General features: G+C 46.2%; 2 protein-coding genes across 2 annotated transcripts; one reads left to right on the forward strand and one right to left on the reverse strand.

The window, feature by feature from the left end:
• Window positions 1–298: 298 nt before the first annotated feature.
• Window positions 299–7367, reverse strand: LOC119406922 (uncharacterized). The gene is made up of 4 exons (XM_037673713.2): window positions 6904–7367; window positions 6212–6481; window positions 4595–4867; window positions 299–557 (listed from the first exon to the last, which is right to left on the reverse strand). Exons 1-4 carry the CDS (start codon window positions 7336–7338, stop codon window positions 306–308), a joined length of 1230 nt encoding a protein of 409 aa, XP_037529641.1. The 5' UTR covers window positions 7339–7367; the 3' UTR covers window positions 299–305.
• A 267-nt stretch (window positions 7368–7634) lies between these two features.
• On the forward strand, window positions 7635–23958 carry LOC119406923 (probable peroxisomal membrane protein PEX13). The gene is made up of 7 exons (XM_037673714.2): window positions 7635–7943; window positions 14019–14165; window positions 16394–16616; window positions 18280–18466; window positions 20274–20450; window positions 21380–21502; window positions 23736–23958. The coding sequence occupies exons 1-7, from the start codon at window positions 7858–7860 to the stop codon at window positions 23882–23884; spliced, it is 1092 nt and encodes a 363-aa protein (XP_037529642.1). The 5' UTR covers window positions 7635–7857; the 3' UTR covers window positions 23885–23958.
• Window positions 23959–25294: the final 1336 nt, after the last annotated feature.

The following is a 25294-nucleotide window of genomic DNA, read 5'->3' on the forward strand; positions in this document are numbered from 1 at the left end:
AAGGCGAAAGTCATCTTCTGCTTTTTCTTCTAAGTAGACGTATTGATTCTCCCCCACACCCCTCCGAAAGCTTTCTGCACCTAAAGTGGTTTTGCACTGTTTCCGTGATCGGCCCACTTTTGAACATGCGACGTCGTCACGTGATGTGACGCCATGACGACATCACAAATGTTGGTGATCTGTGACGTCATCATGTGACGATGCTTTTCTTGCATATCACTCTTGTTGACGCTGACCGGTCAAGTTTAGCGTTTGATGAGGCATCTAAGGCCTTACCACAGACACTCAAAAATACAACTCAGTGTTTATTCTTCCATTTGGCATTCGGGCGGTCGCGATGGGGCAGTCTTGTGGGGGTAGTCGTCGAAGAATCTTCCACAGGTGCGCTCGAAGACCTTCTCGGGCAGCAGGAGCGTGTAGAGTGACGGCAGCGGCGCCTCGCGCGTTGATATCCGCTGCAGCCGCAGCCGCAACCTGCTGGCGCTCGCACTCAGCACGCGTGGGTACTGGCACACCTGCTCGGCGGTGTAGCCACTCTTGAACAGAAGATCCAGCACCTGCGCAAGCAGTTTCGATGCACGCTCAGCGTGTGTCCAAGTGCCGTGGACGTGCACGACAGTTTTTATCACAAAAGTAAAGGCCGCGCACCCAACTTGGCAGCCCCAAAATCTGGAGAAAAAAGAAATTCTAACCAAGAACAAAACCAAGAACAAAAATTGCGAAAAAGAAATTCCAACTGACATATTCAAAATGCCGAATTTCAAGTAACTGTTATAAGCTTTAAAATAGCAGGAATCTCAGAGGCCACGGATTACTTAAGAGTACTGACACGAATTTTGAATATTTGAGGATTGTTGCTCGAAATAAAAAAGTCCGAGTTTCACCGCAAGGGGAGAAATTCGGCCTTGTTGGTAAGACATTAGGAAAAATTTTTCAGCGCAAAATAACACAGGGACGAGAAGGGAGGACACAACACGTGCGCTAACTTTCAACAAAATGGTTTATTTCAACCGAAGCACGAATATATACAGCGGTGATGCTCAAACGCTACAGCCAGATGTCATGCGCAGATGCATTGCAGAGCTTGTGGGTGTGCCCCTGTTTTTGAGAGCACCAAGGTGTTATTGACTAACCGTGATGAACTAACAAGACTAATAGTAGAAGCCGCCGAAATCGCAAAGTTTGGTAGCGATTGTGTAAGCACGCCGTCCCTGTCCCTGTCAGAAAAAGAATTGTATTTTTTGAACATGCATTAATTTTGTTGTTCGTGCGCATATCTTCTGTAAAAGGCTATGATAAGAAATTGCACTTGTCTGCACGTCTCCTGTTAAAATCAGAATACTTCTCTGCGCATGGCATCAGTGCTTCTCTGCGCATGACATCTGGCTGTAGCGTTTGAGCATCACCGCTGTATATATTCGTGCTTCGGTTGAAATAAACCATTTTGTTGAAAGTTAGCGCACGTGTTGTGTCCTCCCTTCTCGTCCCTGTGTTATTTTGCGCTGAAAAATTTTTCACCGCAAGGGCGAAGTAATGAATGTGGTAGCAACATATTAGAATGGCACACGAAGATCGGCAAGCAACTCGATACTTCCCGCGCGCCGCTCAAGCGCAAAGGACGCACGAAAAGAACACACGCAGGACGAGCGCGAACTAACAACTGCCACAGTTCTTACTTCTTTGTGTTTGAGCAGCGCGTTGCAGGTGCCGCGTCTCCTGCCACGCGGTGGCGTTCGAGGCGTTTACCCGGCGTTACACATCGCAAGTGAGTACAGAAATGGGCCACTTTTCAGTGCGCGTCTCATGGGCAGTTTTCAAACTGACGCAAAACCTAGAAGCATTGCTTTAAAGCGTGCCCTTCGGGTGGTGCATATAAATACTAGCTCGCCGTTAGTATTCTAAACAACAGACGAGTTGTCTAAACCGGCGCGCTGCGGATCGAGGGGTCGCAGGTTCGAATCCCGGTGGCGCACTTCGGAAATTATATATACATACATATACACATCCGGGACATGACGGCGACGGCAAAGACCCGCCGAGAGGTGGAAAAACTTGATTGTTCAGGGGAAGGGGTAGAATGAGAAAGAGCGATTAGATGAGTCCCTATTCCGGGACTCCAGTGATCCTGGCTACACGCTCTGCCTGGTCCAAGAGGCCTCTCTGGATCTCCTGGCCGAGCGAGGAGGATCTCCCACGGCTCCCTAGAGTAAATACGTAACATTGGCGAGTTTGCCTGCTGTGGTCTTGCTGTGCATTCCCACATAACACGTTGCAGTGACGGCCGTGCACCACACCATGGACAAGTGCCGCCATGTAATGTGGGATTTTTTTGATGGGCCCTTTTTATGTGGGAATAGGTGTGCGTTTGAATTTTTCTGTATGCGTGAGTGTCCATATAAGTGCTATCACAATAAAACACTTGTGTCGAGAACCCTAAAAAGAGTATTGTGGTGCCTGGGAATGTATCGAATATATTTTTAATACTGCTACCTTAAAAAAACACTTTCGGTTTTAATATCGATGGGGCGGCTTCTTAGTGATGTTCCGTCGCAGTGTGATGTCACAGGGAGACAGCAACTTGCGACGTATTAGTGGCAGATCCATCATCTGCTGGTGGTGCATGTAAAGAATGATGAGTAAATTCTCGTCCAGCAACTGCAACAGTGATTTCTGGGATTTAGGCTGCATGCGGGATGCAGAGTTCGGAAACTCAGTGGAACTGTGTTGACTTGTCGGGATAATGTCTATTGCGGGGGGGCTGGCTTGCAGATGCTCAGTGACGAAAACATTAAAATCAAATCAAAATATTTTATACGCGTTGTCTGACTCCGGTGTGTGGAGAGCATTAACACTGCATACAAAGGAAATGAAAAATGTCTCTTCTGTGATGCCTCAAAATCATGTCAGTACATACTCCTTTGTTCTATGAATATGCTGGCAAACTGCTCTCTGTATGCGTTTGTAACATATTGCTTGATATGTTTTGTTCATTCATTTGCATATATTTGGAACCCATTGCCCGTACTGTTTCCTTTATTTTGTTACATATACCTCATTAGATTCCAGTTATAACCTAGTGTGTTAGTTTCCATAACAAAGTTTAGCAGCACGCTATTTTTACATGGTTGACGGACTATTCTTACGTGATTTAGTATTTGTGTTGTGCTGTCTTTCATGATTGTCTCGGCAAGCCCACTAATGTCCAGTTTTTCAGAACTCGGAATGTAGGCCTCATCAGGAAGTTCGCTTTACATGTTTCCTTTTCCCACATTTCGTCGGCACGATACATTCTGTATATATTCTGTATATACATGTCTGAATACACGAAACTTAAAACTTCAAACCGTGCGTAAGCAGCAATAGCAGCAATAACCAAGACCAATGGTCAATTTTACAGAACGCATGAGCGAATGAATAGAATAATTATGATAAAGACAGCATTTGCTTCTGTGGCGGGGGAAAACACCGTAGGATTACGTCAGATTTCGTGCTCATAGTCAGAAAAATGAGATCAAATGGCCCACGCAAGAGTTGCTTTAATCAAAAATGTGAAAAAAGAACATGTGGCCCTTACGTAAGTCTACACAGTATCTGCCCTGGAATTTGCCACTTGGGCCATGGTCACAGATCGCGCGCAAGTGTCACTCACCTGACAATTCAGTAGAAGCACCTGAATGCTCAGCAACACTTCTGAGGCCACAGCAAAAGGCAACGTACTTTGGGAGACTCAGTTCTTAACGATGAGTTCGAGGGCTTAACAGGAAAAGTGGACCTGACTTTTCTTATTTATTCAATGTTTGCCCTGCGTCATAAAATGGTTTAAGCATCTATACATGATGTGAACAACACGTCATTTCATGCGAGAAAAAACTGTATGTTGTCACAGCTTTGAAACCCAGTTTTGTATTCATATCTCCTGCTTGTACAAATGAGTATAAAAAGAATAGAGTCATGAAAGGAAAAATTACCATCCATCCGTTTGTAACGCAAAGCTACAAGGAAATCCATACGCATTTCTCCGAAGGAAAAGCTTCTTCCCTATCTTAAATGGACACTAAATAGAAGAAATATTTTCCACATACTAGTGAACTACTCTTTCATAATACCAAAATCGCCATGCTTGCTGAGAGAACATGCTTGGTAAGCGAGAAAATGCGCGAAAAGAAAATGCAGGTGGCAATACCACCATGAAATCACCGCACCAATCGCAGTGACGTAGATTTTCGCGGCGTCCACTAGCGCCTATGAATCAGTAAAGATGAAGCACACTGACCACCGAGTGGGGCCAGAGACTTAACATTCCAAGCTTCAGGAAATTTCGTTGAGCCAATGTCGGCAAAATATGAAAAATACACTTTCAAATTCGTGGCATCACGTACGGAGATTTGGCCCAAAATTTAAAAATGAAACTTTGACCTTGATTTTCTCCTCCATTAATAAAGCTATGATGGTGAAATTAAGGTTATAAAAGTTTTCAAAGGACAATTTATCACTCCATACTGATCCATTGCTTCCTTTTAGTGTCCCTTTAAGGAATTTTAAATAGTCTTAGAGAAAATGCTTTATACAGCTCGTTTCATTCGATACACCTTACCTCCTTGAGCTTGGGTGGCCGTATGCTGAGCAGGCGTGGATGGCGCCGCACCAGTTCTTCCAAGCGTGTGCAGTGTAGCCTCTCAGCAAGATAGTCGGGTGTGTTTGGGTGCGTACCGAGTGCCCTCCTGGATGCTCGGCACAGCTGCAGGTGACGCTGAAGAACACTGTCGGGGCAGCGTAGCAGCCACGTGCGAACTGGGACGCCCTGTTTTCGGCACAGCTCCACCCGCTTTGCCATCAGCGTCTCGCTGTAACGGAACACCCACGGGTCCTGCCATAGATAATGTCGAGACAAGTTTATTCATGAACAATATCAGCATATTACAAAACGCACATTGTGGATTGTTACGTGTGGTTGCTTTATTGTCATCGTGAAGGCGAATCGTTGGCCAAACAAGCGCTATCGTTTGGTGCAGGCCACGCCGGAATGTATGGGAACCTCCACGATTGTTTCGGAATGCTCTGATAATACTGCACGCAGGATGCGAGCAGTTGACTTTTTTTCTGGAAGTAACGTGAGTCTCAGCAATGATGTTGGAATGCTCGATCACGCATGGACAAAAGCTGAAGAGTTTCACTGACGATCACATTTTTGATGAACGTGCTTTCCGCTATCATTGTATTGCGAGTATTCCTCACTTATACCTCTACTGTTCTCTTTGCTAGGCACAAGTTCACCCAGTAAATAGCTGAATCTTTACCACTTTTACCGCTTGGTTCTTCACCATTACAACTACGTGACAACATGCAATATCGTTAATATGAAGGGAGCTCCGAAGATAGGAAGTGCCAGGGGGATTTCTGTACACAAAATGTAATAGAAGACAAACTACATCAACCAGTGGTTACAGTAATCTAACAAACAACTTCAAAATTAGAAAGCAAGGAACGGAATAAAATACGTGAACTACAACAGATGTTAGGCAAGAAAATGGGAAAGAAAACATTGTATAACAAGCAATGCCAACTAACAATAAAGATGAAAACATAAGAGTCTCCAGCCATAACGGCTGATGAAGTCACTCAAGAGTACTTATGTGCCTTTGAGAAGGAAATGCCACTGCCTTCTAAAGCTGTAGAAGCAGACAGTTGGTGGGGTAAGAGCATGTGTATTTTGCCAGAAAAAACTTTTACGGGTGACTCCACAAGAGTGTAATGTAGTCGTAACCTTAAGTCGGCAGAATAAACGAAACTCACTCAGACTCACCGAAATTTTGCCCACTTGGGCTCACTTGTACTCACATTCACCACAGTCCTGCTCAACCAGTAGCTTATGGCAGCGCCATCAAAAAACATGACAAAACTGACATATAAAGATAGACATTGATATAAGCCCTCAGCGCTTACATTTGTCTACCTTCGTTTGTCTGTTTTGTTGTGTTTTTGATGCCTGCTGTCATAAGCTATCATAAACCAACTATCCCACCAGTTCGTCTCAAGCATGTTCAACCGGGATCAATCTCACCAAACATTTTACTCAGCCAGACTCGAGAGACTGGTCTCAGTGAGTCTGCCCATCTATGGTGAACGTCCATAATGTCATGCCCAAAAGCAAAAAGCAAAAAAATAATAACTTGATGCTAGTGCAAGATGCCACAGCTGAAACTTATATTACCTTGAGCAAGGCGTCTTTGGAAATGCCGCTCTCCTTAAGAATCGCCAGCTTGCGCTGGGCAAGCTCAGGCTCGTGGCTCAGCAAGCATGGCGCCCGGCTTATCATGGCCAAGCACTCCCGCTTAGACAGGAGCAGTTCCTGGCGCAGCAGTTGCACTCGTGCCCGCAAGGTTACGCAGGCGCCCCCATTGTCCGAGACAGTAGCTAGCAGGGACTCGGGACAGGAGAGCAGCGTCAGCACAGCGTCGGAGCTCAGCTCGGCACTTTTCTTCTGCACCAACGAGATGGGAGGAGTGAGGAAAGATACGCCGGAGTTATATTCAATCCCACGTTTCCGTATCCTCTTGTTTCTCTGTTACAATCATCTACCACCGTGACAATAACATTGATGTCCTCCTTTAAACAACACCGTACGAATAATGAACTCCTCCCATGCCACATTGGATGAGTTGGGTTCGTCCACACAAGCAAAGCTGCTATGGGGGCTAGTTGTTACGACTTCATAACTGTCTGTGCTGCCAGGGACAATTGTCTTTTCGTCAAGTTCCTGGCAGCGCGAACAGTCATGAATTCGTCCACACGTTGCTGGTAAAAATAGCCAAGCACGAGCGCAACTCGTCAACGGCACAGCAACTTGCCCGTCACTGCATTCTGACGAAGAACTTATTGCCTGATTATTAATACCATTATTACCTCACTCTGAATGACGGCCATGCGACGTTGCAAGGTGATGACGGAGACCTTCAGGATAGCGGGGTGCCTTCTGAGCGCCTTGAGCTCCAAGTTCTTGCTGAGCAGCCAGCGGCACGCACTGGTCAGCCTGTCATCCGATACACCGAGGAGAAGATCCTTGTGATCGTGCCTCCATGCCCGGTACTCGGACTCGCTGTCGAAGTCCAGTAGTGAACACAAATCCTGACGCTCCTCTTGCGCCGCCGCTTGAGTGCATAGCGGCGCAAGCCTCAAGTGACGACTGGCCATGCAGGCTTCGTGCGTGCAGCACCGTTGCAAAGCACTGACTGTCACTGAGTTCAGCAAGCGTTTCGCCGGTAACGAAGCCGGGATCTGATGCATGCAACGACGCCCCACAACAAGTAAGCGAAACCAAACATTCCCGCACGCCGCCATGTTTGCGGTTTGCGGCTATCACGCTGGTGTGGATTGGATGCGATTGGATTTTTTAAGTGTCAAATCAGCAGCGCTGTCACATGAGCTCCCAAAATTTGGCACTCGTTGCCTTATTAGACTTGAGTGTAAGATATTCTACAACAGTGGTCAAACCCACGAGTTTCCAAGTTACAATCCTTTAGTTTTTGTTACATTACTTGTTTTTTTTTTAGTTTTTAGGCATGACCAGTACTACGGTGCTGCGGCGGCGTGACTGAGTAGAGTATCCCGTTGTAAATACGATGGCAATGTGGTAGATGTTCTCTGCGATGGCTGCCGCGCAGAAGACGCGGAAGAGGTGATCTACGATCTGCATATGGGGACGTGATAAAGTCGTACAGCCCGCAGCGCCTGCGGTTTACTGCGTCGTCAAGAACTTGCGGGTCACTCCCGATTATTCTGTTCAGCGCACTTTGAAGTTTAGCGCGATTCTTCGCGAGGCTCGGGCACGACCTCATTCGGAGCTTGTCGCCTGCAAAAATGACGGCCCCGGCGAAACCTTGGGAAACATGCCCTACAGGTCGCCCGCCTATACCAACCGCCGGGCATGTAAACAATTCTTCATGGTGAGTGACCTGACAGCTGCCACTCTTCTCGAAGCATACAGAGAGACATCAGAGGTTCCTATGAGACGTTCTTGTTTGGTCTGACTTACGTTCCAACGTAAGCGGAAAGTAGCGCTGTTGATGGTAATGAGCTTTCAAGGTGCAAGGCTGCGCAGCGTCAGTGATTTGGCAGAAAGAAGGTTGTGTTCTCGGTAATATCTGCTTCGTGTTTAGTGCTGAAGTTTCTGAACATGAAACATGCGTAGCACTGTCTAAAGTTGCGTTCCACGTAAGTACTTTAGCAACCCACAGGGTAAGCTACGCAAGCTAATGGAGCACGATTTCCTGCTTCGAACCTGTACCTGTGTAGACTCGGTTACGTTCGATGAAATTTGGCTATGTTTAGTAACTGTTTGCTGCCTCCTCGACGGTCTAAATCGCGCGTGGTAAAAGCCCAGTAAGCGTTTTGCCAGTGTTTTGTTTTGGCCGCTCGGTGGTCTAAAAGTTGAGGTGCGCGTTACCGCTTGGAGGAAATAGGCAAGAGGTGGAGAGAGAGAGAGTGCGTGCCGTCTTGCGTGTGTGCCCCTACGCAACGAAGGAGGCCGCGCACTTTCCGGGTAGACCTTTGTGCACACATCGGTCTTATTGCCCGCTGAGCCATTTTGTGTTGCGTCACAGTCTGCTGTCGCCTACGGCGTTCGGAGATCGCTGAAGGCCAGAACTATAATGTCTCTACTCGGTGAAAGCATAACGACTAAGTACAATAAGTTCACTCATAGAACCACAGTGGACCTACCCTCCATAGTTGCACCTGATAGAAGTGATAAAATATTATTTTTGGCTGCATTCTGATATATGACCCCCTATAAATCTTGCTAAGACGTTCGGGTTTCACCCTAAAGCCAGTGGCACAATGGTTTTACTGGTTTTAAGGCTGAAGTATCTTGAAACATACCGGAAAACGGAAAACACTTGTCACTATACGAGCAAGCACATCTATGCCACTGTATTTTTAGGTTGTGGCCATTTATAGCAAACTGTACTATACTCACCGCATGGTTGTTCTCGTCACTGCAATCAAGCGTAGTTGTATGCTAGGTACTGGCTAGCACTGGCTTTCCTCTAGCCCCGCTCAATAGTATTCTCTGTAGCAAAGTATTCAATGAGCCGAATTTGGGATCATCTCGCACCATTTGACAGAGATTGTTCAAAAGAATACGGCCAAAGAGGCGTTACCTTACCTTGGCTTCTGATGTGTTCGTTTTTTAATACACCACAAAGCAAGCAATTTTAGCTGTAAGCATAAAATAAGGCATAAAAGCTTGGAACTGCATTGTTGGTTCTGTCAGTGACTGGAGTTGCTGCAGATACATGCTGTATTGTTGTTCAGTTTATGGATAACCATTCTTATGCATTAGGCATTGAGGCAGCCTATCTCTAAAAGTAGTCTGAACTTGAAAACATTATTGTGCCCTTGCTGACAAACGTGTGAGCATCTTTTATTTTTCTAGTTTCCCTTCCATTGATTTTGCTGAGAGACACATAAAACGAGAACAAAATACCAGCACTGACACTTAGACAGATGCAGGTCGTTTAACATCAAGTAACATTTGTTTGATCAGCATGGACAGCTGAATTGTGGCTGTTCAAATGTCCAGTATGCTTGAGTACACGAGCATTACGAAGCGTGGTGCACAGTATAGACAGAGCAAATGTGTATAAGCGGAGTTTGTGCAGTGGTTATGCACAAGTAGTGTGCTGTCTGGTGCACGGCCGCTTAGCATCTCTACGTCTACACTGAATTGTTACTCCTAGTAGAGAGGCTTCAACAAAATTTTAACAGGCCTTGCACTTTTTGTACCTCTTAAATTGAATGGCACCGTTCAAAAAGCCCCATTGCTGAAACGAATGGCAGGTTACAGACCACGACCTACTGTACTCCTGACCTGCCCAGATATCGGGGGTCCTATGGGAGCGCGCGTCCCCGCTCTCGTTCAACTGCTTGCCGTAGGTGGCGCTTCCTATAACCTGTTCGTCTGCTACTCTGCGACCGTTTGGACGGCGCTGGAGTAAGAACGCCTGTATTATGTGACGAACTGCCGGCATTATGTGACTGTTTCTGCAAACTTAGACCGAGGGTCAAGTAAGCTATTCTGTGCGGTTAAGTATTTACTGCGCACTGGTTGACTAACGTGAGAAGCCGTAGACTTGCATAGTGTAGGACGGCTGTGTCCTTTTAAATGCAAAAAAAGTTCTAATTCACTTTCCGTATTTTTATTTCCAAAGTATTTTGCATTTATGAATAATAATTACATGATATGAGCACTCTGCGCTGGCGAAACATCATCACGAGCGTTAAAGCTGACGTCAGCGAACAGGTGCTGACTAGCGCCACAACGCTCGTAGGTTACATCCCTAGCGGCAGGAGGTATGAACTAGAACGTGGGCGCTGGAGAGGGGACATCTGGGCAGGTCAGGAGTATAGTAGGTCGTGTTACAGACATTAAGGAACTAGTCCAGGTGAACAGAATCATTGACTGGACCTACTGCTGGTATTGCTTGGCAACATAATGACACTTAGTAAGCAGTGGAGTGAGAGAGCCACCAACCTCTATAGCCATTGTGCGCGTTTCAAAGCTAGTTGTCATCGTTAAACAATGGGCCATTATTCACCCTGAGGATGTCAGCTAGAGGTGGACAAAGAAGGCAGTCATTTTCTGTGTTTTTTTCTCTGTCCATGGTCCACCTTCAGTGATACATCCAGTAGCACAATCTATTAATGAGTTTCACAGTTTACTATACTGTCCTGTTGCATTGGCTTTTTAAGTATTTTTGTAACGAGCGTGTGGCGCCCTGCCTAGCCTAGTTTCATGACCTCGCCAGGTTCGGCAGGCAACCTTGGTCGTGCGTGAAGAATAAACACTGACAGTGCCTCCTCTAGAGGAGGCACTGGTCGTGGATTAAAATTCAAGATGGCGGCGGAAGAGCCGCTCTGCATAAAGAAGGATCACCCATGCTTCTAATGAAATGAATTATTGAACACGCATGCATTCACTGTTTTTATTCACCTCATTGGGTAAATAAAAAGAGCGAATGCAACAGTGGGGCTCTTCGATTTTCCACTTCTGGCTACCCGCGGGCTGCCAGAGCCAGCCAGAGCGCGCTCGTTTTTCTCGGGTTGCTCCGACCCCCCCGCGGTGCACTTCCGGTTCGCGTTCGTTTTTCTCGGGTTGGACGGTTCTGGCGACCCGCGGGGAGCCCGAGGGTCGCCAGAACCTTCCAGGACAATTTAGTTGTGGAAGCTCTCTGGAAGGTTTCGGGCTAGCAGACGCCGAAAAGAGACGATACGCGCTCGCCGCCATCTTAGTGAGGACTCGACGGATTGCAATGCGAGCGCTTGGGGACTACGCACCTTCGCTTGTGCTTACGCTCGGCGCCGTTCCGCCGTGCGAGATGGCGCGATTACGAGTGGCGGCGAGCATTTGTAGCTAATGTTTATTGCTTTTCTTATGTGCCCCGTGAAGTTTTCTTCCGTGAACAACGCGTTCGATTGTGGGGGGGGTGTCGTGTGTGCTTTATGTTCATTTAGCTGAGACGATTGTGATCGAACTACCTATTTCGCTCCGTCGTATGTTTGCGTGCGTGAACCCCGTAAGAACTTAACTATTTTAACTAGGTCTTCGATGTTGATAAAATGCACTGATCGAATAAAAGCGATCGCGACATTGTTTTTTGTGTGATCCTCGTTGGTCGCGAACGGCGTGCGAGCATACTTCGATCTACGGGCCAGTATATGAGGTATGGTATTATGTTATGCTACGACGCGTCGATGTGAAAAAAAAACGAAGATGAATTCAGAAATGTATACATCCTTTTGTTGCTTATTTCATCGTCGGCTTTGTCTTTTTCCACTTCTTAGTAATAATTCCATGCAGTATGTACGCGGTTATCACCTAGTAGCTCAAATAAAAGCTGAGCTAGTACATGAGATTTTTGGAGTGCCACTCTTAGGATTGGAAAAGAGGCTCAGGCAACATCTGCCAAAACGAGTCGAAGACGCGTCACACAGAAGTTTATTTTAGATATAACGCGCACTCGTGGTACCCATGCCGCCGCATGTCTCAAGTTATGACAAAACGCAAGCTGGTCAACGCGTGTGTGCGACGTAGTACGCGATAGATCCTCGAGCTCTTTTGGGGACACGATCACTTTCGCGTCGTGTTGTGCAGCGACTGTTACACGTACTAAGCAGACGTGAGCTGGTTAAGCCGTTAGCGGCGCGGTAGCTCACCTTGCATCGCTTTCGTGGCGCCGCGCGCCAGCTGGCTGTTTTGTTCGCGGACGGGGCGAGTTGCGCACGATTTTGCGAACGTACGTGATCGTATCCCAAATCCGTATGCTCGAGAATATCACTTCAGCTCTTCAGCAAACCTAGCCACATATTTTCAAGCGGGCAATGCAGAAAAACCAACGCGCACGCGGAGCAAAGTTTCGTTTGCTGCCACGGCGGCAGCGTTTGTTTACGTTTACGCTGGCTGTCCCAGCGTTCGATTTTGTAATCTTGGGGCAGCTTTGGGTTGTCTCGGGCTTCCCACACACGTGACCAAGACGCTGCTTCCTGTCCCGACCGGAACTTGCTGACTGACCCTCTGGCTATCTCTGGCAGCCAGAGAACTGCCAGAAGTTCGAAAATCGAAGAGCCCCAGTGAAAATGGCGGGAGGGGACAGGGGGGGGGGTTGTTATCAGCTGCTCATATGGTACAGTGTAATAGCTTGACCATATTGTTTATGACAATGTTTTAAAGTAGGCATATTGTTTAAGTGACTGGATCCCGGGTTTCAGAGTTGGCTGGTCATATCAGGAGTTCACCTGTGGAGTCCACATTTTTTAACCTTGACAGAACTTGCCGAAAAATGAGAAATCCCTGATCTATTCTACAGCTGCACCACTTATATTTATAACAGAGTTGCAAATCCTATTTAAGCAATCTTGGCAATTCTACAGAGCTCATAATTATCTAATTTGCTCATTAGCAGCATTTAAATAGTGCCTTAAGCATACATGTGCGCCTGGTGGTTGTCAAATATGAAGTAGGCCATGGCTTAGATTTTTCAGCATGCCATGGGTGACACCCCATCTCGAATCATACATGCTTCTGAGTCATATTCATTCCAATGAGCAGTAATGTAATCGTTTTTGTTTTCCCAGTTTCAATATTAAAAATGTATACTTGCACAGTTTTAGTGGCACAACCACTTGTATTCCAAATGCAAGATTATTGCATGCAGTGTGCTCTATGTCAACGATATATCTGAAACTAGGCTTTCTCTATGTTCCAAAAGTTCATTGCAATTGGGCTGTAATGGACACCTAAATGAGATATGGTTCTTGAAAACACAGTGAGCACCTGTCTTCTCTTCGCAAGTGGATAAGTGGGCTCGTTTGTGCTGCATTTTGTTATTAAAGGGGCCCTGCAACACTTTTTCAAGTTCTACGGATTGGCATCACTAAATGAACTTATTGCCTCACGAATCGAACGCCGCAAAAATGTTTAGAATCCGTCCATTATGAGGAGTAACAAAGATTTGTCGCACACTGTAACTGCTTTCTCTCTCCTCTCGCCCCGATGAAAGCGCTGGAACCTAAGAAGGGGGAGTGGCATGGGGGAAGAAGGTACATCATGCGTGCCTCCTGACCTTGAGCACACTTTCTTTTTTTTTCTTCGAATGCATGGCGTATTTCAGTGCGATCGCGTGCTTGCAGTAGAGTGGCGGCCTTTCGTGGCGGCCGCAGTAACCACCGAGCGCGCCCTGTTCAAATCAGCCAATGGTGTGGAAACTGCCTGTGATGTCGTAAGCATCATTTTTTGTCAAGACCAGAGGGAGCGCTTTTTAGCTGACTTAGCAAATTTATTGTAAATCCCAGGCCACGTGCTGCACTATGTTTGGCTCACGTGTTCTTGGGAGCCTCGACTACTGATCGGCAGCATTTTCTGACCATGCTGAAAAAGTGTTGCAGGGCCCCTTTAAAGGTGCAACGAGAAATAAAAAAAAAAGGAGTGGGACTCTGTAGCATGTTGCCTATATTTCTTGCAGGGACGACAACCTTGCAAGTAGCAGTGGTCTGCCAAATGGACTCGTGGGTCAGCCCCATGCAACCCACCAGCCCCCAGCTGTACCTCCAAGGCCGAGCCAACAGCCTACCATGGGTTATGGCTACGGCTATGGATCGTCAATCTCCCCGTGAGTCTCTCTGGCAAAACTTATTTACCATTTTTTTCAGCTGGTCATTTACCCATTCCTTTTATAAGTTCACACAGTTTTATTTCTCTCCAGAAGTGGAGGATGGGGTTTGTAATTGCAAAAGCGAAATAGCAGTGACGCATAAATGTTTAACAGCTGTTTTGGATACCGCTGTTTGAACTTCCTTTCTTAATTACTAGTTAGATTGTCTTAATTGTTTCATATTATGCTAAACCATTAAGTTTACTAATAGAGCTGAACCCATCTTTTTGTGTTAATTTCGAAGAGGAGAAGAGAGAAAATATTGGCCGCGTGTCTGTGTGCTTTGCTGCAAATGTCGTCAAGACGATAGTCTTCTGCTGGCCGTACTACATGAGTCCTGGTCTCATCCACGGCCACCCGTGATGCTGTTCTCCCTGCGTTGTCTGGGCATGTCTTGTAGAGTGGGTTGTATTTCATCAAGCGGCCATTTATGTTTTGCCTTGCCTCAGACAGTGCCTCCTCTATGTTGAATCGGCCACATCTGGCTGGCATTGATAAAATAGAGGAGGCGCTGCGTGAGATATCGACGCCATCTGGCAGTGGCGTTGGGAAACATGAGCTTGTGCAGAACCCAGGGCCACTGCCAGGTGGCAGCACCATATCATTGGCAGAGGGCTTTTACAGCAAAAGCTGTTATGAGATCACAACAAGGAACATTTTTGGCGCTGTAGTTGTCCGTGACCGCCAGTGTCTGTAACCACTATCACGCGAAATAAGAAAAAAAAAATGAAATAAGAAAAAATATGAAAGATGGAACGAGGTTCGAACCTGGGCCCTCTCTGTGGGAGCCCAGTATTCTACCTCAGAGCCATGTCGGTGCTTGAAACTGCTTTGCAAAAAGACCCTATACAGGCTTTATATCGGGAAGGAACCACATTAACATACGTAATGTAGTGTGGTAGAAGAGTAAAATAACAACCAGGCGTCAAGCAACGCGAATTCTGCAGCCAGGCATCACACAATGCGAATTGCGCAATGAGTGGGCTGTTGAATGCTTCCAACCCATTACAAAGGGCTCTGCCATAATTATTCATCATCATCAGCCACAGCATCAACAAAGTGCACATAATGCCTTACAGGTATTAGCGGGTACCACGGTTCTCTTCAGATTGACGAAAAATGGCACAGTGCCTGCTGCCCTACTTCTCAAAAATTACAATGATTTATAGCGTAGTGGGTTCCTCGCAAGTGCACTTCTATTGGTTGCCAAGGAAGCCCATAAGGCTCCCATGATCCATTTCCTCAATGTCTCAATAAAGTTAATTCCTCTCTCTCTCGTTCTCTCGTTAACGTATGTTATAAAGCGTGGTGGGGGAGTTAAATAACGACCGGGCATCACACAATGCGAATTACATAACTAGTGGGTCGTTTAAAGCTTCCAACCCATTATAAAAGGCTCATCCATAATTCTTTGTCGTCATCAACCGTCGCATCAACAAAGTGCACATAATGCCTTACAGATGGTACCTCGCTTCTCCACAAAATGACGAATAATGTCGTGGTGGGTGCTTCCCAACTTCACAAAAATTATGATTTCTGGCGTAGTGGGTACGTTGCTAGTGTACTTGTATTAGTAGCCACAATCGAGTTTATAACGGGCTCTAGAAATGCCGCTCTTCCAGCTTTCGCTGTGATTGTGCTGCGCTTTCTGCGCAGGCCTGGCGTTTTTTCGTGCATAGCGTCACATTTTCAGCGCAGCCTAAGAAACACTAGGGTCTTTAGAATTACGTATTTATGTATTTTCTAGTAAAGCAACACACCACCTAATACTTACGTATTGATGTTGTGCCTCAGACATGCGTAATATTTGCTTTTTGATCGACAATGTTCACAAGTATGAACGCAGCTACCAGTTCAAGATGGCTGGGCATTCAGCAAGTGCTTAAACTTTGGCTGGGTGGCTGAATCATGTCACAGACAGACCAAAATTTCTGCGTTCAAGTATCCCAAGAAAGACTATAGTCTTTAATAAGCATTTATTTGTTCAGAAGTCGGGTTTTATAAATCCTCTTGTGGTTCAGCCCCTAATCCAGAACTCCTGCTGCATCGGGTGCCTTCTAGAGGTTCCCAGGCAGTCCAAATTATTCTGGAGCTCTCTACCACCATGTTCCTCATTACTTTCTTTCTAGGGCTTCAGATTTAAGTTCTGTGATGAACATTTCTGTGCATATGTTTTGCTATTGCAGATATTACCCTCGATATGGCTATGGAGCTGGTGCCTATGGATACGGTAGCAGCCTATATGGGACCGGCGGCCTGTATGGGACCAGCGGCCTGTATGGCACCGGCGGCTTGTATGGGACAGGTGGAATGTATGGAGCGGGTGGTTCTTACGGTTCGGGACCCTTGCAACAGTTGGCTGACGAAAGCACCCGAGGCGCATTTCACTCAGTTGAGGCAGTGGTCCAGGTGAGGCAACATGACCAGCCTTTCATACTTTAACTGAATATTGGCGAGTTAATCATAATACTTTATGGAAAACACAAGATAGCTTGTGCGGTGCGCTCACCTTTGTGAGCCCGCATGAACTGGTACATTTATGCAGAGTAAAACCTAAAATCCTTCATCATCTTATAACTATTGCAAGGCATAATTAGTTGCTGGCTCAGGATTTCTGAGGCTTCTTTTTTTTCAGTATCTTTATGAGCCTATTAAAGGGGTACTGACACAAAATTTCGCAGCCGAGATAGCCTGCTGGATCGATTCCCGTGTACGTGCGTGTACCATCTGCAAAATATCGACAGCGAATAAAGCTTGGAGGGTATTTTATATGAATTTTGAAGTTCGCGAGCGCGATCCAGCATTATAGGCCGCACCTAGTGCATTGACACCCTCGGAGGTGACCCGAGGTGACCCCCCTACTTCCCCTACGTAACCGTTGCAGCCGGTACAAGTTACGATGACGTCGTAGCCGCCATTTCTGTTTTGACGCGCTTCCCGACGAATCGCTCCTCGCCAGCGGGTCAAACCTGAAGTGATTCGCCCCGTCGGAAATTCCTTCGATCCCCGCCGCAAGAAAATCGTCGCCATCAGACGACGATGAGGCCGACGACGACAGACCGCGCGGAAATGCGTCACTGTTCTGTGTGCTCACGTGACCGAGCGTTTCACTCGCTAGGTGGTGATAGTTGCTACCGGCGGCTTGTCGTTTTTGGAGCTCTGTCAAACCGAAACTGAGGCTGTGTCGGTAATGAGGAGCTTGTAATTAATTATCTGTCGCGCGCTGCAGCAAACAATGTGCCGTGTTATGACTAACAGGCCCCCAGCAACACATTGCAGCAAAAAAACGCGGGGCGAAAATTTTTGTGTCAGGACTCCTTTAATCTCTCATAATTTTCATGAAGATTTAATGTGCAATGTGCATTGTTGTATAAAAGGACATTGACCAATAGACAATATTTTAGGTTAGGTTGGGTCAGGTTTAGTTAGAATAGAATAGGCTAGGTTTCACTTACATTGAGCTGTTAGAAGCTGTTCTGCCTCTTTGTTCTTGTACTGAGTGCGCTAGGCTTTGGTGTCCTTGCTGGGCTTTAGTGTCAGAGTGGATGGCTATATGGTTGAGCATCCGCTTCCAGTGTAGTAGGTACCGGGTTCAATTCCAGAAACCCACTGGTGTTTCCTAAGGAGTAGAGGGGTACACCGACCTGGCGCTCGCTTGTACACAGTTACTCATCTTGAAAGGTGGCCCCATATGGTTTTGTAAAGGCCCCTGAGTGCACCCTTAACCCACCATAGCCTTGGTGAAATAGTTGAGCATTCGCCGCTGCTGTGGGAGGCAGAGAATTGCTGCCGTCGGGTACCTACTGGTGAAATAGGTACAAGAGCACCTCTGGCCTGGTGCTCGGCATAACGAAGTACATAGTCGCTTGGGAGGGCACCCATCCTGTTGGAAATGGGCGGCATGGGACCGCCAGACCTAATAATAAGGTCAACCTGTTTTTTTTTCTTAGTTCGAAACATTAGTGTTTCCTACACTTTTGACAGACGAAAATAAGGAATAATTTTCAGATATTTAGAGCTCTTGATAGATGAGAAAAATGAATCATTCTCATGTTTTGGAAACGCTTGGCAGGCATTTGCCTCAGTGAGCATGCTGCTGGAGTCGACGTACCAGGCTCTGTACAGCTCGTTCCGCGCTGTGGTTGGCGTCGCGGATCAGTTTGGGCGACTGAAGCTGCACCTGGCACAAACGCTGTCGGCGCTGGCCCTGGTGCGCTCTCTTCGATGGCTCTTTCTGCGGGCATGGTACATGCTGCGAGGCAAGTGCATCGACCCATTATGCATTACACTCGCCGGGGAATATATGGGTCCTGGCACAATGTGCACGCATATGGGTAGCGACGACTTTTTGATGCTGTCTGAATAACTACAATTGCACACCTGTAAAAAAAGTTGCGAACAGCCGTAATGCTGACATATTTACCCATTGTTTATTTTATATTCCCGAATTGCCAGTAAAAATGTGTTCCATGATGACAGTGTGGACTGCGGTGGTGCCATCTGGTAGGCAGAAATCAAAACAGTTTGTGGCTCTCTGTGGCGTTATGCCTAACAGTCGAAACAAACAACTGATGTAAATAGCAGCAAGGATACATAGTGAATGCTTTGCCCTGACTGTGAGATGAAGGTCAGGCTGACTTAAAAAGGTGGTGGTTTGGGGCAGCTGGTACTCCACAATGCTGGACGGTCACAGCACGAAGAATAAACAAGGGCAAGGGCAGAGACCGGTGCTATTAACTTAACTTTATTGTGAAGTGACAAATTAAGACGATTTTCTACAGTGGCGCACAGGCGTGGCCATATTTGATCACATGATTGCAACTGGCCTTTGGCCAGCGAACTGGCCATGGCCGTACCCCACAAGCTGGTTGCAGCATGGTGTAACCAAGTCGCATGCTTGCACAGCAAAACATAGTTCAATATTTAATTGCCTAAAAGTTGACAAGGTTGAGACATTTGCGTTTCTTTGGCGCGTATTACGCCACAGCGTTATGTGATACGTTTATACTACTTTGAATTATTGGCGTATGCCTTCAATTGTTGTATTAGCAACCACCAGTGGCTGTGTTTACAAGCCAATATGGCAGCACCCATGCAGACGCGACCGCTCGCTTCGATCCAAACTTGCGCTTGCTATTTGCGCACTGTCCTGACGGCAATAAAATTAAATAAATGACAAAATCGGCTATTGCTTTGTGTCATCTCACACTGGGGACAAAGCGTCAGGTATGTTTTGTCTTTATTATTGAGATCAGGTGTTTTTATTTAGCCACATCTGCTAAGCCTTGTCTCCAAGGATTTGAGAATAGATTTTGGAAACACGGCAGTATACCGACAAATACATTGCTCTTGAAGCTTGAGGACGCAATATAAAGCATAATAAAAGCGTAGGTTTTGAACTTACGGGCTACACATTGCACGTCGAGGACGTGATGAATGCGAGCCGGAAAGGTATTCCAAAAGGACTTGCTTCTGGGCTAGTTGGTGCGTATGTTGCTTAGGTACAGAAGACTGAGGCGCGAAATACATTTCTTGAAAAAGAGAGAAGCACAAGCAGGTGCCTCTGTCTTCTCTTCTGCTTCTCTCTTTTTCAAGAAATGTATTTCGCGCCTCAGTCTTCTGTACCTAAGCAGCGAGCCGGAAGGAACCTGGATACATAGGTGCCATCTTGTTGACTTTTTTTCCGCCGCTGCCGTCTGCTCACTTTTACTTGCCCATCGTGTGCGCGCAGACACTATGGGGATGCCGAGCAGACGACGTGGCGTGGATGGAGACATATTAAGCAGCTGCTGCCAAATGGAACGTTCCAGGGAATGAAAGGCCAGGTGCCAATGGCGCCATCTGATTTTAATTGCGCATACCAACTGCGGAAAATTGTCTGTACACAGGAGGAGGGTTCGGTGACACCTGCCATTGTCCCCTCTCCTGTACCACCTCCTCTGGCATCATACGATGAAGCCAGAGGACAGGTTTTTGCCGGTAGTGCAGTTTATAGCGGACAGTGTAAACGGTGCCCTTTGAAATTTAACCAATCTAGTTCACGCTTGCATTCATGTGTCTGTGCAGGCCGCAGTGGTGTGACTGAGGCTGCCTGGAGCCAAGCAACCAGGGCAGGGCCAGCAGTACCCTCTGCAGGCCCACCTCGACCGGACGGCTCTTCCTGGCCTCTTGTGGCTTTCTTTGGCTTTGTTGTAGGTGCACCCTGGCTCTTGTGGAGGATCTTCAGTGCAGCTGCCCATAGGGGTGAGTAAGAGGAGGCAGAGGAAAGAACTACAGGAAGGTTAACCAGGGCTGATCCCGGCAGGCTACCCTGCTCTGGGGAAGAGAAGGAAAAGCTAGAGAGGAGGAGAGAAAGGCCACTGTTGATGCCGATGCAACATTTCACGCTTGACATCACAGACGGTGAATCAGTTGGGTGTCCTCAAGAAATTGTGGCAGTGCTTTTTGGCACTGCCACAATTGCCACAATTGCCACAATTGCCTTTCATTGCCTTTTGGCAATGGTAGGGGCAAGTAGAATCTGACGAAGTGAGTAGTTGTTAAGTTAGAACTTTCTTGCCTGTCTGAGGATTGTTTTAAAGGTGACAGCAGTCTCTGCAGCATTCAACACTAATTGTCGCTGTTTTTTCTTGTTTGTTTTTCTTTTTGTTTTGCTCTTCGAAAAATCATCTGCCAACTTACCTTTTATTTTGTACCTTATTTCCTTTAAGTTTGTTTTTCTATAATGCGATAAGGGGCCATGCAAAACTTCTTGAACATAGTCAGAAAACACTGCCCATCTTTAGTTGCAGCCCCCGCAGAAATCTGAGCCAAATATTGTGTCCTGTCTTTGTGGCAGGAAATTCGTGAGACATTTTGTTAGTAAGGCCATTATATCATGACGTAAGGGTTTCACTCTTCCAGCCTTTTAAATGTAATATTGCACTTTTTGGTCCCAATGAATCAGTGTGCACTCTCTGCTTCACTTTTTCAAAGGCGCAAACTTCCCCAGAGGTGCTGTTTATGTCTTGTGTATTCTTTGTACGCTTGAGCAGTGCCAGCAGCTTGCAAAATAAAAAAAAGCAATCAGTTTCACTACGAACATCATTTTGGCCATGCTTCCTTGTTGCCACGACAACCGTGGCCATCAATAAGGTACAGTAGGCAATTGTCATCTCTGCTGTTCATTGCAGAGGCACGGTGGGCATCGGGGGAGGAAGAACACCACGTGGCCGTTGCACTGTACGACTTCCAGCCCGAGGCACTTAGTGAGATTGCAATGAAGGCCGGCCAAGAGCTGCGCCTTGCACCAAAAGGTCAGTCATGTCGAGTGAACATGACATTTATTTGGACCATATATCCCCTTCAGGCGTGAATAATGATGGACTTCCTAAAAATACGTCAAATTCGCGCAACATAATTATAAGGCACTCGATATTACATCCCAAGAAATAAAATGAGGCAATGCATTGTTCTGCGCAACTTTCAGTAATTAATGTTAATTAGCATGTAATTAAATAACTAATTACTCTGCAATCAGTCAGCTTCAATTCTTGCACAAAAAGAATGAAATATTAGGCTCAAAGTGCATGTCCAGTTTGTTTTTTGGTTGTATTCGTTTCGAGCAAAGAAAAGTAACTCTTGATGTCGGTCCTGGAACGTGGCACGCCGAGCATGGTAGTGTCTCCAGAAAAGTGATGCTCTACAGCAATACACAGCACGGTGAAGTTAAATGACCGCTGGTTATCTACTCGGGAAGCCTGTACAAATGTGTGCATTGCGTTTCAAGCCATTTGAAGAAACACACAGTGTGCGACGCGCTTCCATAGTTTATGTGTACAGTTGTACACACCGCTTCTGAAAGGGATATACTCGTGAGCAACTTTCGGTGGTGCTGAAGGGAAAGTTATAGGACCAGATCCTCTGTCCCTGCATCACTGCTCTAAGTAGTCTGCTAGAGTTTGACTGTGGCTTTGGTCACTTGGGACAGATATTGAATCGGTGAATTTGCCATACGTGCGAGGCAAGACCAGAATGATGAGCCAAATTGGATCTTCAGTTTCTTCTTACTCTGTTGTAAAATAGTGTTTGTCGTCTATTTTCCTGCTCAGACATGGATTAGAATGTGGGTTTTTTTTTTCCCTTGGATTGCTGAACTTTTCAGGCATGCTTTGCCAGTGTAGCTTTCTCTTCATTGCCACGAAGTGTTGTCCGCAAGAGCATAGTGCTGCCGATACATCCTGCACCAAGATGGTGCAGGATGTAGAAACTTGTCTGCAAAAAAGGTGCTTTAATTGTGGATGTTGTGTTGTATGTTGTAGTACTATGTCTTTTAAGAATCATTGCGTTACTCATTCAAGTAAGCTGTCCAGTTTTATTACAGAGGATTTTTTTTTCTGAAGAGCAAAAGTGAGAAAGAAACCACAGTAGCCAATTGTTCATTAAATGCCTGTAACCAGTCTTCCGAAAAATTCTTGCAGCCATAGGCTCACTGTTGACTGGTACACTGCTCCCTTTATATAAAAAATTTTGGAGCTGAATCCGCTTTAGGTGCCTTCACCTCCTGAATTATTTTCAAAAAACCATGGAGTTAGTGCACTAATGAAACTCAAGAAATGCATTTGTTGAAACAATATTTTTGCTAACTTACAGAAAAAAAAAAATGAGTGCAAGGGAATATTAGCTTCACATCACCATATGGCTTGCACTCGGTTTTAGTTGCAGTATTGTAGTGTAAAATGGTATTGCAGTGCCATTTGTGCACAGAAATTAAGTAGACACATGGACTTGCTCGGATTACCTTTGGTTAGATAAATTGGTTGATTTTTCCATGGACGACTTCAGCTAGTTCAGCTTGTGTACGAGCAGAGCTCGTCTAGAGGGGTTAAAGAGTAGTGACTCTGCAGGAGTGAAGAGTTGTGATTTTATAGTCGGATACAACTTTAGAAATTTGTGGCATTTCCTTCTGTGGGAATTGCGCGCATCGCCACCTGATAATTACACGGGCTGCGCAGTAGGGGTACGCGCATCCCACAGGTCGCGTACAAAAGCGCCTGCTGACATGATGCGGGGGGAGTTGTTGACGGACTGCGAGGAGCCCTACAGTTCTCAAAGGTGAATGCACACAAGCCTGCACCAATGGGCGTGCACTCCAGATGGCATGAGCCGACGGTTGGTGACCTACCCCTCCTTCAGAGTGCCGAACGCATGAGTGGGGCTGTTTATTTAGTCGCAGAGGTAATTGGCTGACGTGCCTCGGCCGTCTGGGCGGAGTCTCTCTGGTTGTGTCCGGTTATAGAAGAGTTAAAGAGTTGTGAGGAGGTTGTGATTGTAAAGTTTCCATTATGCGCTGATTGAATCACGACGAAGAAGACAGATGGACAGAGGTTAAGGGACAATACGTTTTGCCCCATTAAACTCTGTCCGTCTGTCTTCTTTGTTGTGATTCTCCCATTCAGCACGTAATCAAGACTTCAACATGAACCAACTAGCGTCAGTCATCGCTTCACTGTTATTCTGACCGTATTGCTTATTTTCCACGCCCCACAGAGCTGCAGCCTAAAGTGCGCGGTTGGCTGCTGGCCAGCTTGGACGACGGTCGCCAAGTGGGACTGGTGCCGGCAAACTACGTCAAGGTGCTCGGAGTGAGGCAACCCAACAAGGGTGCAACGGCGGAAGCCGCACCGGCACCACCCTGACTCCCTGCTTAGCCTTATTGTATTTGTACATAGTGCGTGGATGCTGTAACATTAAAGGGGTACTGACATGAAAATTTTCAGTTGTTTTTTTGTGTCAAATGTAAGGCCAAGCCCTCAAGAGCCTAGAAAATGTTTGGTAAGTGTGAGTACTCCCTGAAAAAGTAATTACGGTATGTTTTGAAATGCTAGTTTCAGTTCCTACTGTACCCCCTTGTCACAACATGTAACGAGCTTCTCGTCACGTGCTCCCGCAAGATATCGTGGCGTTTCTACGACTGCTCTGTTGGTGACGCACGAGTGGCCATTTTGAATGTTTTGGTGCCTGACATCATCACAACCAGCCATACGGATGCATGGTCCCCAGAATAGACACTGTAGCCTGACACCACGCTAGTGTTGATGTTAGTAGGTGTGCCATGCGAAAATGGACTTTAATGTCAAAATAAAATATCATTATTTACTGAGCTTCACACTTCCACAGAGCCGTCTCTGTACACGGGAGATTTGTATGGCACAGTAAATTCGCTTCGAAAATTCGTGTCAGTACCCCTTTCAAAGAAAAGTTTTCGGGTTCAGGTCATTAGAACCTTTTCACAAATGTAAAGTTAGCTTTCTCCTGCGAGATCCAAGGTGAAATAATAAACTGTGGGATTTTTTATATGTTGAAACCAAAATCTGATTGAGGCTTGGGACTACGGATTAACTTTGATGACCTAGGTGTTTTTTAACGTTTGTTTCAACCTTAAGTACACAACTGTTTTTACATTTCACAAGCCTTGTTAAAATAGAGCCACTACGGCTAGGATAGAACCCACGAATTCAAGCTCACCAGAGCCACTAAGTTATTGCTACAGACACTTGGAAGCGCTGTTCGATTGTTTGTCATTTGTTATGAAACCGCATGAGAGAGGACACAGAACGTGGTAGCACAGTCTTCTTTTGAACCATGACCACTGCTGTTGCTTAGTCGGGCAGATGTGCAATAATAACTGACACGCTTTTCTACGGGATGCGGGATTTGCATTGAAGCCTGGAAATAAAGCCTCAAGTTCAATTTTAACCTCGGGTTTTTGCAATGTGCAAAAGGATGACTGTCGTAGAAGAAAAAGTTACCTACTTCTACTGCAGAAAAGTAACTGAGAGAAGCATCACACCAATTATAGAGTTTATAATAACACACTAGAGGGAACTCTGGCACTAGTGTCTATGGGAGCTGCAACACACGGCGATTCAGCCAGCGCGGGAATAATGGGTAGTACCTGGATCTGCCTAAGCTTCGTTCTTTCAGCTCCGTTTGGCTCCACATGTCCTGCAGCCGCTCTGTTGCAAGACGAAGTTCAGCAGACGTTCAGCAGTTCCACTTCACCATCTTGATCTTTTTAGGCTCACCAATTCAAATCGGGTCACAAA

The sequence above is a fragment of the Rhipicephalus sanguineus genome, chromosome 10 (assembly GCF_013339695.2).
Source record: "Rhipicephalus sanguineus isolate Rsan-2018 chromosome 10, BIME_Rsan_1.4, whole genome shotgun sequence".
Classification (NCBI taxonomy): Eukaryota; Metazoa; Arthropoda; class Arachnida; order Ixodida; family Ixodidae; genus Rhipicephalus; species Rhipicephalus sanguineus.